At 39.7% G+C, this 14,317-nt stretch overlaps 1 protein-coding gene across 7 annotated transcripts in view; it reads left to right on the top strand.

Moving 5' to 3' along the window:
* Positions 1-14,317, top strand: part of LOC148845669 (protein ZINC INDUCED FACILITATOR-LIKE 1-like) — a 102,752-nt gene that overhangs the window by 23,094 nt on the left and 65,341 nt on the right. For 6 of the 7 annotated variants that reach the window (XM_088954328.1, XM_088954326.1, XM_088954327.1 and 3 more), the window contains 7 exons: positions 5,245-5,305; positions 5,420-5,522; positions 5,690-5,792; positions 5,942-5,995; positions 6,091-6,153; positions 13,922-13,971; positions 14,088-14,163. In XM_088954328.1, the coding sequence (XP_088810454.1) occupies positions 5,245-5,305; positions 5,420-5,522; positions 5,690-5,792; positions 5,942-5,995; positions 6,091-6,153; positions 13,922-13,971; positions 14,088-14,163 (510 nt within the window). The remainder of the gene's footprint in view (positions 1-5,244; positions 5,306-5,419; positions 5,523-5,689; positions 5,793-5,941; positions 5,996-6,090; positions 6,154-13,921; positions 13,972-14,087; positions 14,164-14,317) is intronic. The other variant, XM_088954330.1, reaches the window with a different exon arrangement.

Here is a 14,317-nt window from a genome sequence, read left to right as displayed (position 1 = left end):
TGTATCTTTCAATGGACTCGTCCTCCCTATGCTTCACGGTGAACACCCACTTGCATCCAACAGTACCTTTCCCTTCTGGTAGATCTACTAGTTCCCAAGTCCCTGCTTTCATCAAGGCCTTCATTTCTTCATTCATAGCCTCTTTCCACCTTGGGCCATACACAGCCTCAGAGTACCTAGTAGGAACATGCACATAAGAGAGAGCAGACACAAAAGAACAATAACTAGGGGACAAGTGTGAGTAAGACACAAAATCCGCAATAGGGTATCTGATAGTACAAGAACGAGTAGATTTACAAAGTGCAATTAGAAGATCCAAGTTAGAGGAATTGATAGGATTACCTTGAGTTACTGAGACAGGTTGATCCGAGTCCAATTGGTTGATGTCATGAGTTGGAGGGCTCTTCTTCCTTCTATTGTAGGTAACTCTGATATCTTTCTGCTGCCTGTTGGAGCCTTTAGTAACATTTTCCACATCACTAGTAATAGCTGGGCCAATGGGAGCCTCACTAGATTCACCTGGGATACCACAACTAGGAGGATCAAGTGGAGAAGATGGAAGATCTGAGGCAGAGAGGGGCACAAAGAAATGGGGAATAGAAGAATCAACCGGAGGGTCCTCTTCCATCCTATTAGTCTCCCCCTAAAGAGGATTCGAGGAAGATTGAAAGTAGGATTGAGACTCAAAGAACACCACATCTTTTGTGACATCTTTTCTTGGTGACTGGATCATAACACTTGTATCCCTTCTGAGTAGGAGAATAACCCGAGAAGATTCCCTTTGTAGCTCGAGGATCCAGTTTTGTCTTCTTTGGATCCTTGACATGTATGAAACATACACACCCAAAGACCCTCAGTGGAAGAGAAAAAACAGGGAGATGAGGGCAAAGAACCGAAAATGGAGTCTTCATTAAGACCTTAGATGGCATTCGGTTTATCAGATATGATGTAGTGAGGACTGCCTGAGACCAATAGCCTTTTGGAACCTTGTGCTGAAATAATAAAGCTTGTGCAGTCTCCAATAAGTGTCTATTCTTGCGCTCAGCAACCCCATTCTGTTGGGGGGTACTAGCACAAGATGACTGGTGAATCATTCCCGCATCCTTCATAAACAAGTTTAAGGATCTTTCGAAATATTCAGTAGCATTATCTGACTTGAATTGCTTGATTTTCTTGCCAAATTGTGTTTCAATCATTTTGCAAAATGCCATGGTTACCCGCGGCACTTCATCTCTTGTCTTTAATAAGTAGATCCATGCGCATCGAGAATAGTGGTCAATAAAATTGATAAAGTATCGATAGCCATCCATAGAAACAATGGGAGAAGGACCCCAAACATCAGAATGCACTAAGTTAAAAGGTGCTTGAATTTCATTACTAGAAGTTGAGTACACAGTTCTACACTGTTTTGATAATTGACAGACTTCACAGACTAACTTTTGACTTGACACACCTTGAAACAATTCTGGAAACAACATTTCCAATGACAGGAACTGTAAATGACCTAGTCTAGCATGCCACAGGTGCAGCTTAGATAATGACTCCACATTAGATTGACCATTAGTAGTAGATGTTTGAAGGGTTGAACTGATGTCTGCATCCAGGTAGTAGAGGCCTCCACGCTCATGACCGCTCCCAATCGTTCTCTTCGTCAAACTGTCTTGAAAAACACAATGGGTAGGAAAAAATGTTATGCTACAATTCAAGTTCTTGGTAAGTTTTGAAACATATAAAAGATTTGAAGAGAGATTGGGAACATGTAAGACAGATTTGAGGGAGATGTCCTTGCTTAGGTCAACCACTTCTTTCCCAGATATAGAGAGGGAACCATCAGCAACCTTCATCTTGTCTTGATCAGACATTAAATGATAGGAAGAGAATAAGGAAGATATGTGAGTCATGTGGTTAGTTGCACCGGAATCAATAATCCAGGAGGCTGGATCAATGGAACTAGTTGCACTAAAGGCTGAAACAATACTTGATCTGGCAAGGGAGGTGGAAGCAAGAGAATTTGTCCTTAGGCGGGCTAGTGCCCGGCTAAGTACCTCTACCTCATCAGCTGTGAAATCCGTAGGCCCATGTCCTTGGGAACTAGTAGTCTATCCCGAAGAAGAGGAAGCAACTGTGGATGAGTGTTTGGAACCTCCATCGCTGTGACTTGCTGCTAGGTTCCCACTTGCCGAATGGCCCTTCTGGTGCTTCTCTTTCCTCAATGCTGCTGGTTTCAAATGAGGGTAGAGAACCCAACAGTTCTCTTTCACATGTTCTTCTCCCCCACAGTGAGTACACCTCAGGTGTCTCTTGTCAGAGAACTTGTTCCCCCTTTGGCTTGTAGAAATGAGAGCTGAATGTTCTATAGACTGCTCTATTGGTTTAGTCTGGGCATCAACTTGCATCTCCTTTCTTCTCACCTCTTCATTTCTCACAAGATAGTAGATATGATGTAGATCAGGCATCTCATCTCTTCCCAGAATTTGGGACCTTATGTTCTCATATACTGGATCTAGGACAACCAAAAATTTGAATGCTCTACCCTCTTCAACTTGTTTGTCGTGTTTCTCCTTATCTCTGGCATTCTCCCAGTCTATGATGAGGTGGTGATCCAGCTCTTCCCACAATCCTTCTAATGTAGCAAAGTATGTAGCAACACTCATGTCTCCCTGGTTCAAGGCAGCAATATCTTGATTCAGTCTATAGATTCGGGCATTATTTGTTTTCTGCCCATAGGTTTTAGACACCTTCTCCCATATCTTGGCAACTGTGGAGAAGTGTTGAACCGTCCTAGCTACCCTGGAAGTCATTGAAGCAAGTAGCCAGGACATGACTGTAGCATTCTCTCTTCTCCAAACAGCATATTCAGCACTCCCTATTTCGGGTTCTTTCTTCTGCCTGTCCAAATAGCCTGTAAGATCCCGGGATGTGATAAAGAGCATGACCGAAACAGACCATTCCCTAAAGTTGTATTCATCAAGTAACACACTTGTTATCTGTAGGCTGTGCAAATTAGGGTTCTCCAGATTAGGAGACATCCCACTAGTTCTAATATCTCTAGAAGAAACTTCCCCAGATATGTAAGTCATCTTCTCCGACTTGCAAGAGTACCAAAACTGTCACACAGGTTATGTGAAACCTCTTCAGACTTCCGGACCTTGCAGCACTGTAATCTCAAACCTGAGGGTCTGTTTTAGGGCTGTAATACCCTTCCCACTCTGCTGTACTGCTCCACTCACTGCTGTTGCAAGCTGCCACTTATAGTTGAAGTGTCGAGCCAAAAAAAAAACTCTGCTGTGTTTGGCCACTGTTGCCACAACCCTGACCTAGCTGTTGTGGCTTCTACCACACACCAATCACTGCTATCGCAGGTTAACCTTCACCCACGAACTGCTCTAGGACTGCTGAAATCAGTCCTCTCTTCTAGATCTGTTCTACACAGATCTCACTTAGCCGAATGGCTACACCTTGCTCTATGTATCTCTTAGGGCATCAGCTATTGGGACTAACTCCCCTTGGGCCCTACAACCAAGGGAAACCCTAGGTATAGGTTTTGCTGTGTTCTATGACCAGACCTAGGGTTTCTTTGCAGTACCAAGATGGAGAGAGAAGTGCGAGACAGCTGCTGTAACCAGGTGAGAGAGGTGTTTTACGACCAGACCTAGAGCTCTGATACCATGTTTGCCGAACTGAACCTGTTGAGAGAGCTGAGAAGAAGAAGAAGAGGAAGAAGAAGAGAGGAGAGTCTGATGTGTTCGAATGGGCACTATTCATCAGCCGGCACTGTTCACTAATATAAGAGCAATACATAATTTACATGAAAGGACCAGGATGCCCCTGATTAGTGATGGGACACCCAGTCTAATAAAACACAAGATACAATTAGGTCCAGTTACTAAGGCTAGAGACTCTAATACCCAGCCCAGACAAGAGAATAACAACATATCAGCCGAACCACCAAAAGGCAATGAATTATATTGAGTTTTTTTTCAGCTTATGCTACTAGCTATGGTGAGTGATTCTAGGCACCTTGTGAGTGATTCCAGGTATTTTCTCTCTTTTTTCTCTCCCTATTTTCTCTTTTATTCCTTCAAGAAGCCATTGACAGCCATAAAACTCTGATCAAGAGACCATTACTTATTTGAGGTTGCACTCAATTGAGTAACCAGGGCATGATTATGAAGTTTTCTTATTCCCACTTGTCACATGTAGGGTCAGTTGTCTTTGGATTTTTGATCTTCCCAGTTAAGTGTCAATTTCCTAGGTCGTTTCACATGCATTTTTATCGATTGGGACCATTCCAAAAAGTTCAAGCCATCTAATTTGATAGTCATAATCTGAAAATTTGGGTTGTCAACAAGGGAGTTAAGAGTAGATCTAATCCTTGAGGATTGTGCCACATCTTTGACGTCTCCAGATTTATTTCCTGTAACCATTTTCTTGAAAGAATATTTGAAAGAAAATGAATATTGGGTTCACTACACAGCTATATCTAAAATATGCTATCTTTCACTGATGCTCCTTGACCACCCCAATAGTCCAACGATCAAAAAACATACATCAAAACCTTCGTCACATATGCAAATGTATTACAAATTTCACATGTTAAACACCTCCTACCAGATCTAGGCATCAACAACCCAAAACAAGAAAGGAAAGGATTTTATGGCAAAGGCAGTAAATTTCAAATAGAAGAAAAATCTTAGAATATTCTATAATCCACCAAAAACTCTCAGACCTATTTCAAATTATGCCAAAATTACAATGCAGCGAGGATCAAGACATCCATTTGAAAAAAGAAAAGCCTCATGAATTTGTTGGTGCCAAGAAATTGTGGGTTGATTTTTCTTTTGTAAAATTTATAAGAAATCTTTAATCAATTCAAATAGTGGAAATCTTGGATGCAAATTCATCTAAAATCATCTTCAACCAGACCATACAAGTTTTCTCATCAGAAGTCACGGGTTGATGCAGTCCTTTTGATGTCATCCAATGTCGTCTAGCAGCCTGCTAACATCAGCTGGGATCTTCCATTCTTTCTGAGCAAATATCTTAGATTAGGATGATCTAGTCCGCTTTGATCCCAATTTGATCTGAAACTATAAAATTAGCTTTTGGTGAATTTTCTGGCATAGGTTTTTCTGGTTGTATTCTTTCCCTTTTCTTTTTCTGCCTTCTTATTAAATTTTGCTAATAATCCAACTAAAAGGGCTAGTCAAGTATTTCTTTTCTTTCTATCTTTTTTATTTGCAGATAAGAGACTTCCATATTACAAAGAAGGAGGAAGATATTGGTTCTTATGCAGGTTATGTTGGTGAGAGTTATTCTCCATTTCTCTTCATACATTGAGACCTATTTATGATAACTCATTGGAAGTTTCATAAAGCTATGCCAATAATACCTTTTCTTTTTTTTTTTTTTTTTAAAGGATCTTCATTTATGTTTGGAAGAGCACTGACTTCTGTCTTCTGGGGAGTTGTAGCTGATCGTTATGGTAGAAAACCAGTAATAATGATAGGAATTATTACAGTGTTAGTACTGCTACACTTGTATTTACCTATCAATTGAACATGAGTTTTCATTCTTTCTGATTTTTTGTGTGTATGTTTGTGTGTGTGTGTGTGTGTGGGTGGGCATGCTTCCTCATGTGTGTGTGTATATATATTCTTTTTCTCATTAGTATTATTACCTATCTCAGTGTTATTTTCAACACTCTCTTTGGCCTGAGTACAAACTTTTGGATGGCCATTTCAATGAGGTTTCTTCTTGGAAGCTTGAATGGTCTACTTGGCCCAATAAAGGTATAGCTTCTATAACATATATTGAATTTTCACCTCCAATTTGTTGTTATCTTTGTATATTATGGACAATTGTTTAGATAATTTGTGCTGTTTTTCTCACTATTACATTGTCTTTACACGTTTAAAATTTCCTTTTTGTTGTTTTCCAGGCATATTCTACTGAAGTTTGTCGTGAAGAATATCAAGCTCTAGGAGTGTCATTAGTAAGAACGTTTCCTATCATTATTTATTATGGATCCAAAAGTTCATGCTGCATTATTTTGAATGGGCATTATTCAATCAAGTGTTAAAATTTCAGGTTAGTACTGCATGGGGTACAGGATTGATTATTGGCCCAGCACTTGGAGGTTTCTTGGCACAGGTATTCACTGCTCTTTTTTTCCCCTTTCCCTTTCCTACTATTTTCTGTGGGTGGACAAATGAGAATATTATTAACAAAATTTTGAAATTAAGAAAGAAGAATATGATCATATGACCATGTATGCATAAAACTTGCAGCCTTTGACTTATTCCTCAAAAAATTGGGAAATTTGTTTTCCGTGTTTAATTCAAAGCCCCTAGGCTGGATGGTTTCACAATGGCCTTCTACCAGGATTGCTTGGACATTTTGAAAGAAGATTTGTTGGAGGTTTTTGACAAATTCTTTGAAAGAGTAGTAGTTAATTTTCAGAGATGAGGACAGGAAAGTCATTGCTCTATTTTCTGGTCCTATTGCTGTAGGTGATTCACTTTGAGCTGAAGCCTTGGCAGTGCTGGAAGGAATGAAGAAGGAAAAGGAGCTGGACTGATGCATGCTCATTGTTGAAGGGTGTTTGCTGAAGTACAGCAGTAGAAGAGAAGAGAAGAGAAGAGAAGAGAAGAGAGGAGAAGAGAAGCAGCTTGTGAATGGGCGACAATGTGTTCTCAGCCGGCCCTAGAAGCTATTATATATATGTTAACGATAAGATATTACAGGAATAGACTAGAATGCCTTTGATTAGTGATGGGATACCTAGACATAATAGAATAAAACAGGTTTAGGCCCAATAAATAAAGGCCCATAACAGACTAAAGAACTGAAACATAAAAGATTAATAAGCCCACCAACACTTAACCTCTCGATCCAACACTCCCTCTCAAAGCTAAGCACGGTTGTTAGTCATGTTTAGCTTGCCAAGTAAGCCTAGGAACTTCATTGAAGACAGTCCTTTTGTCAAAACATCAGCAACCTGCATCTCAGAGGGTGTATAAGGATTGCAAAGTTTGCCCAAGACAATTCTCTCTCTTGCAAAGTGTCGGTCAATCTCAATACGCTTAGTCCTATCATGTTGTACTGGGTTATTTGCAATGTTGATGGCAGCCTTGTTGTCATAATACAACTTGAGAGGACCATCAACCTTCATCCCGAGCTCACCAAGGAGGGTTCTAAGCCACAACAGTTCTGCAACACCATGTGCCATAGCCCGATATTCAGCTTCTGCACTTGATCTTGCAACAACATTTTGCTTTTTAATTCGCTAAGTAACCAAATTCCCTCAAACAAATGTGCAATATCTGGAAGTAGACTTCCTATCTCCAATTGATCTAGCCCAATTTGCATTAGTATACGTCTCAATTTCAAATTTATTGTGCTTTTTGAACAAAATTCCTTTCCCTGGACATGTCTTTAAATAGTTGAGGATCCTTTCAACTGCTTTCATATGAGGAATCTTTGGAGAGTGTATGAACTGGTTGACAACATGCACTACATAACCTATATCAGGTCGGGTAAAAGATAGATATATCAATTAGGATGCAACAATAGGGAGAATTATGTGGAGATGTGCTCATGTTGCCTAGATTTGGAATCTTTGGGAAGAAAGGAATATTAGAATTTTTCAAGAGAAGGAAAGGAGCAGTCAGGAATTGAAACACTGTGTGTTAAATAGGGCAATACCTTGGCTGAAGACCTTGGAAATCTTTCATCAATTCTCCTTTAATGACCTTTGGAGAAATTGGTCAGTAGTAGCGAGGTGTTCATCTCTCAAGGACAAATCAATTACAAGCTGGTCTCCTCCATCCGAAGGCTCACTGAAGTTGAACTTTGATGGAAGCAGCATGGGTAATCCAGGATTATCCGGAATGGGGGGTGCTTTGAGAAACGAAAAGGGAGAGGTTTTGTTGCTCTACTAAGGTCCCTTGGGAATTGGGGACTCCATCAGGGCAGAACTTTTAGCTATTGTACAAGGGGTACAATTTGCAAACCAGCTAGGGGTACATAACCTAGCAATTGAGGGGGATTCCAAAGTGGTGGTGGGTTGGTTAAAAAATCCTGAAGAGGCTATGTGGCGTTACAAGAATGAAATGAAAAAATTTAGTTGGTTGACAAGGAATATGTTGGTCACTGTACAGTGGGTGGGGAGATCAACAAATACTTTGTCAGATGTGTTAGCTAAGCAAGGCGTAAATAGGGAAGAATTGTTTTGGGCTCAGTTGTGATTCTTGCTTTTCTTTCCTAGTTTACTAGTAAGATTCAAGGAGGGGTTGTAGCTCGCGCCTCTCCCTGGGATGTTGTATGAGCTAACTCTAAATCTGCTTCTGAATTAATAAATTTATTATCATTCATCAAAAAATTAGGGTGCAAGTCGGGTGGGTTAGGCTGGGTTTATGGTCAACCCAGGCCCGACCCTAAAATTTGGGCTTAAGACCCGAGCCCAAGGTCAATCCCAACTTTCCCAACCCGAGCCCATCCCGCCCTGTAATTTGATGTACTCGGGTTGGGCCAGCTTGAGTTGGTCAATGAACCCACTCTAAAATTATATATGTGTATATATAAATGCATTTATGCAAATATATATACATATATTTATGTATGTAAATATGAATGCAAAATATCTATACAAATGTTGTATATACAACTATGTATGTGTCTATGTGTAAATATGGATGCAGTATTTACATATATACACATATTTATGTATATATGTATATAATTGTGTCGGGCTCGGGCAAGGTTTGGGCTACCTAAGGGCTAGGCCTGAGCTTGGCCTGAAAAATAAAAAAGCCTGACTTTTTGTGCCTGAGCCCAGCCTGATTACCGAAAATCCAAGCCCATCCCATGTAAAATTCCGGGTTGGGCCGGTTTGAGCTTGGGCTGGGCCCACCCAAGTTGCACCCTTAATATCAATTTTCCCACCAGCTTATGGTATCTTTTTTTATCATAGTAGTCCTCTCCAACCGATTCCTGGAGACAATGATTTTGCTCTATTGGAGTATCTGTTGGTCTACTCCCCATCGTACTTGTCTCCTCTAGAAGATCAAGAACATACTTCTTTTCACATATATAAATGCTCTCTTGTGACTTTGCAACTTCAATTCCAAGGAAGTATCTCAAATGGCCTAAATCTTTGATCTTAAATTTAGATGCCAAGAACTCTTTCAATCTTTTTATCTCTTCCAGATCATTCCCTGTAATCACCATATCAACTACATAGACTATAAGTGTTGTAAGCCTGCTACCTTGTTTTCTTATGAACAAGGTATGATCTGCACCACTCTGACTGTATCCCACTTTCTTCGTGGCCCCACAGAGCTGTAGGGTATAATAATAATTGAAGGTAAATTTGACGGCGAGAGGAAAGTTAAAATATATTAAAGAAAACAAACCATTCCCGGGTGTTGCAGGGTATAATAATTGGATCTAGGAGAATGCACAAATTATGACATGTCTTTGGAACAATATGGAACCTCATATCAGTGTGAACTTGATGTTCTTTGATACTACGAAAGAAATTTGGGAACATGCTAAGCAGTTGTATTCTGGACAAGACAATGTAATTATAATCTATCATGAGTATTTTCAACTACAACAAGGTAATAGGAGTGTGGAAGAGTACTATGCTTGCTTGAAGAGTTTGCGGAATGTGTTGGATTCGTATCAACCTCCTTTTTTTTTTTTATCTCAAAGTGCAAAAACAATAGAGAGATCAGTTGGATGTGGCACATTTTCTTTCCGGATTGAGGTCTGAATTTGAACTAGTGCGTGCCCAGATTTTAGGTAGCAATAACATACCTACACTATCAGAAGTCTTCTCCAAAGTAAGAAGGGTTACGAGTCCACATATAGATGGCTCTCTAGTATTAGAGAAGTCGACCCTAGCCGCAAACAGAGGTGGTAGAGGTGGCGCACATGGTAGAAGTCGCTATCTAGAGGGAGTAACTGTGGTGTGAAAGGAGGTCGCAATGGTGGTAGAGATGGGAATTTTAGAGGTCGTGGTGTTAGTGTTGCTGGTCGAGGAATGATCAAAGAATGTAGCTATTGTGGATGGGAAGGACATACTGTAAACTACTGTTATGATCTACATGGCCCACTTTGTACTTGGGCCAATCATGCTACTGTAAAAGGAGATAGTGGTACTACGGGAGATGACTCCATTGCTTTAGGTATTGGGAAGGAGAAGGAAATGATTTCCATCACCCAAGAAGAGTATGGAAAAATTCGTCTATTTTCTTCTTCTGATAATACTAGAACTCTTGCATAGTCAGGTACAACATGTCTTGTTTCTTCTTTTAAACCATGGATTGTTGATTCTGGGGCCTTAGATCACATGACTGGGTCCTCAGACTTGTTTGCATCTTTATCCCCTCCCTTTACCGCCAAACCGATTACTCTGGCTGATGGTATTACCTCCAGTGTTTCTGGTACCGGTGATGTTTTTTTACATTCCGATTTTACTTTACCGCCGGTCCTATATGTTCCTAAATTTCCTTTTAGTCTTATGTTTGTTACTAAGTTGACAAAATCTTTGAATTGATTTGTCTCATTCTTTCCATCCTATTGCATTTTTCAAGATCTTGAGACAGGGAAGACGATTGGTGGCGGGCATGAAGCTGGAGGATTGTATTATCTTGATAGTGGTGGATCACAAACAACTCTTCATTCCTCTATTTACACCATTACAGTGGCACTATTGGATGGGTTACCCTTCTCTTCCAGCTCTCAAGAGTCTTGTTCGAGAGGTTGTGTCTGTTCGTGAGTTATAGTGTGAAGTTTGTCAGCTTAGTACACATCATGTCTCTTTTGTTCCAAGGGAACCTACTAGAGTCTCGAGTCTTTTTGAACTTGTTCATTTAGATGTTTGGGGTCCTTGTCCAATTGAATCTTACAATGGTTTTAAATATTTTATTTCCATTGTTGATTATTTTTCAAGAATGACTTGGATTTATTTAATGAAATCTCGTATAGAGGTGTTTGATATATTTCTCTCCTTTTATGCTGAAATTAAGAATCAATTTGGTTTCTCCATTAAATACTTTCGATCTGACAATGCAAAAGAATATTTCCAACGCCCATTTCATATGTTCTTTGAATCTCATGGCATAATACATCAATCGTCCTGCTACTCCACTCCACAAAAAAATGGAGTAGCTGAGCGGAAGAATAGACATTTACTTGACACTGCTCGGGCACTTTTGATTCAAATGTTAGTTCTAAGAAAATATTGGAGGGATGCTGTTCTTACTTCTTGCTTTTTCATTAATCGTATGCCATCTTCCTTGTTAAGTGGCTCCTTTCCTTTTTCTATTGTCTTTCCTTCTCAATCTTTGTTCCCTTTTCCTCCGTGTGTCTTTGGTTGTGTTTGATTTGTTCACTGTTTGGGGCAGACATTGGATAAGTTGGATGTCCGTGCTCTTAAATGTGTCTTTTTAGGGTATTCTTGGACCCAAAAAGGATATAAGTGCTACAGTCCTTTCCCTTCGGCGCTTCTTTGTTATTCCTAATGTGACCTTCTTTGAAAATGTTCTTTTTTTTCCCCTCAACTGAGCCTACTTCTCTTGATACTCTATCCCCACCTCCTCTTTCCTTACCAATGGAGGAGGTGCCTATGCTTGCTCCTGTTGTTCAAGAGTCAATGCGACCACCGATACGTTGAGTATATGCTTACGACCCTCATGGTATTTTCAGCCTTCTTCAGCTCCATCTCAGCCATCAACGGCTCCTCTGTCGATGGATCCATCTCATTTCGATCTTCCCATTACGCTTCACATAGGTAAGCGTGCTTGTACTAAACATCCTATATCTCGTTATGTTTCATTTGCCCATGTATCTCCATCCTATTAGAATTTTGTATTCCCTTCTATCATCTGTGTTTGTTCCTAGATCTCTTCAAGATGCTCTTCTCTCTCCGGAATGAAAAAAAGGACGATGGATGAGGAATTTCATGCTCTTCAATCTAATCATACTTGGGACCTCACTTCTCTGTCTCTAGGAAAGAAAGCAATTGGTTGTTGGTGGGTTTACATTGTTAAGAATCTTGCCGATGGTAGTGTGGAGTGATATAAAGCATGCTTAGTAGCCAAAGGGTATTCACAAACCTATGGTATTGATTATACTGATACTTTTTCACCTGTAGCTAAAATGGGTTCGGCCTAGGTGCTTATTTCATTGGCTACACAATTTGACTGGCCGTTGTTCCAGTTGGATATTAAAAATTCATTTCTTCACGGTGACCTAGAGGAGGAGGTGTATATGGAGCAACCTCCAGGGTATGTTGCTTAGGGGGAGGAAGGTAAGGTGTGTTGGTTGAAGAAAGCAATTTATGGGTTGAAGCAATCTTCGAGGGCTTGGTTTAGGAGATTCAGTAGTGTAGTACAACAGTTTGGGATGACCCAATGTAGGGTTGATCATTCAGTGTTCAATAGAGATACTACCTTTGGGAAGATTGTGTTGGTAGTCTATGTTGATGACATCATTATCGCTAGAAGTGATGAGCATGACATTGAAAAGCTCAAATGGATCTTACAAAACCAATTCCAGACTAAGGACTTGGGGCACTTGAAATATTTTCTGGGCATAGAAGTAGTAAGGTCAAAGTGGGGAATCTCTCTCACAAAGGAAGTATGTGCTTGACCTGTTGGAAGAAACTGGTCTTTTAGGTGCAAGGCTAGTGAATACCCTTTTAGATCCGAATTTGAAGATGTCTGATAGTGAGGGGGAGCCCCTAGCTGATCCTAGATGGTACAGGAGAGTAGTTGGAAAACTGATTTATTTAACCATTACAAGACTAGGCATTTCCTTCATTGTTGGATTATTGAGCCAATTCATGCAGAACCCAAGGATCCATTGGGAAGGATAGTTAGAGTTCTACGCTATTTGAAGGGTGCTCCAGGTAAAGGGTTGTATAAGAAAGAGAGAGAACTTTCCTTGGAAGGATACATAGATGCTGATTGGTCAGGGTTGGTTACTGATAGGAAATCAACAGCTGGTTACTACACTTTTTGGTAGGGAATTTGATTACTTGGAAAAGCAAGAAGCAGAACGTGGTGGCTAGGAGTAGTGCTGAGGCCGAGTATACAGCCATGGCCCACACTACATGTGAGTTGGTGTGGTTGAGACTTGAAACAATTGTTACAAGAGATGGGAATCAATCACAACCCCCATGAAGCTATTTTTTGACAACCAGGCAGCCATTCATATCGCTTCTAATCTAGTGTATCATGAGAGGACCAAACACATAGAGGTGGATTGTCACTTTGTTAGAGAAAAGGTGGTCAGTGGAGAAATCATTACCCCATACGTGAAGTCTGAAGATCAACTAGCTGATTTGTTTACCAAAGGCTTGAGTGGTGCTCGGATGAAATACATTTGTAACAAGTTGGAGTTGTATGATATATATGCTCCAACTTGAGGGGGAGTGTTAAAATACAACTTTGTTCTAGGGTTATTTTAGTCTTTTATCTTCTTTAAATCAGTGTTTTTTTCTCTATTCTCAAGCATTTGTATACAGGGGTAATAGTGTAATTTTCTGTTCAACCTTTCTTCTCCTCTTCTTCTTCTTCGTCTCTTCTACTTCTAGGCTCATGCCAGGAGCCTTCTTTTTATTTATTTAATTAAATACAGGCCTGATAACAGTTATGTTACACAACCCCACAATAGGAACTCTTATTGATGTTCTGATAGAACTAGAAAAACAATAATATCCCTACTTAACTTTACAATGTCTACAAACAAATGCAGAATACCAAAATTATCCATATGCATATTAATACTTAGGTATTCAAATCTCTCTATCTTTGGAAAATAGGTTTCATTTCTTTTTGATCCTTTCCTTTTTTGTGTAAGTTTCAATTCACCATATTATTTATCATGCTTGGATGAATTTTTGTTTTAGCCTGCAGAGAAATTCCCAAATATTTTTTCTAGAGAATCTCTTTTTGGGAGGTAAGTAATTCTATGCCTATTTATCTTATGTTAGATTTCTTCCCATGGTTAGCTCAGTATTGTTATAATTTTCGACTTGTACTGAATATTCTCAGAATAGAAATAATTTGTTGCAGGTTCCCTTATTTACTACCCTGCCTTCCAGTATCAATCTTTGCATTGTTTGTGGCTATTTCTTGTTTTTGGCTTCCGGTATGTTTCTGAATCGATTTCAAATCATTACTTTTTCAATTTGGTCTTCACAAGGATGACCCGTACTGTTATGTTAAACAGCTTTTGATTTTGGCTTTCATTCACGAAAACAAAGCATGCATACAAAATCAAGTTATGTTGGAAATTGAGATAA

The sequence above is a fragment of the Nelumbo lutea genome, chromosome 7 (assembly GCF_056320005.1).
Source record: "Nelumbo lutea isolate HS-2025 chromosome 7, American lotus-T2T, whole genome shotgun sequence".
In the NCBI taxonomy this organism is placed as follows: Eukaryota; Viridiplantae; Streptophyta; class Magnoliopsida; order Proteales; family Nelumbonaceae; genus Nelumbo; species Nelumbo lutea.
The sequence above is the reverse complement of the archived record's forward strand: the minus strand, read 5'-3'. Positions and strand labels throughout refer to the sequence as shown.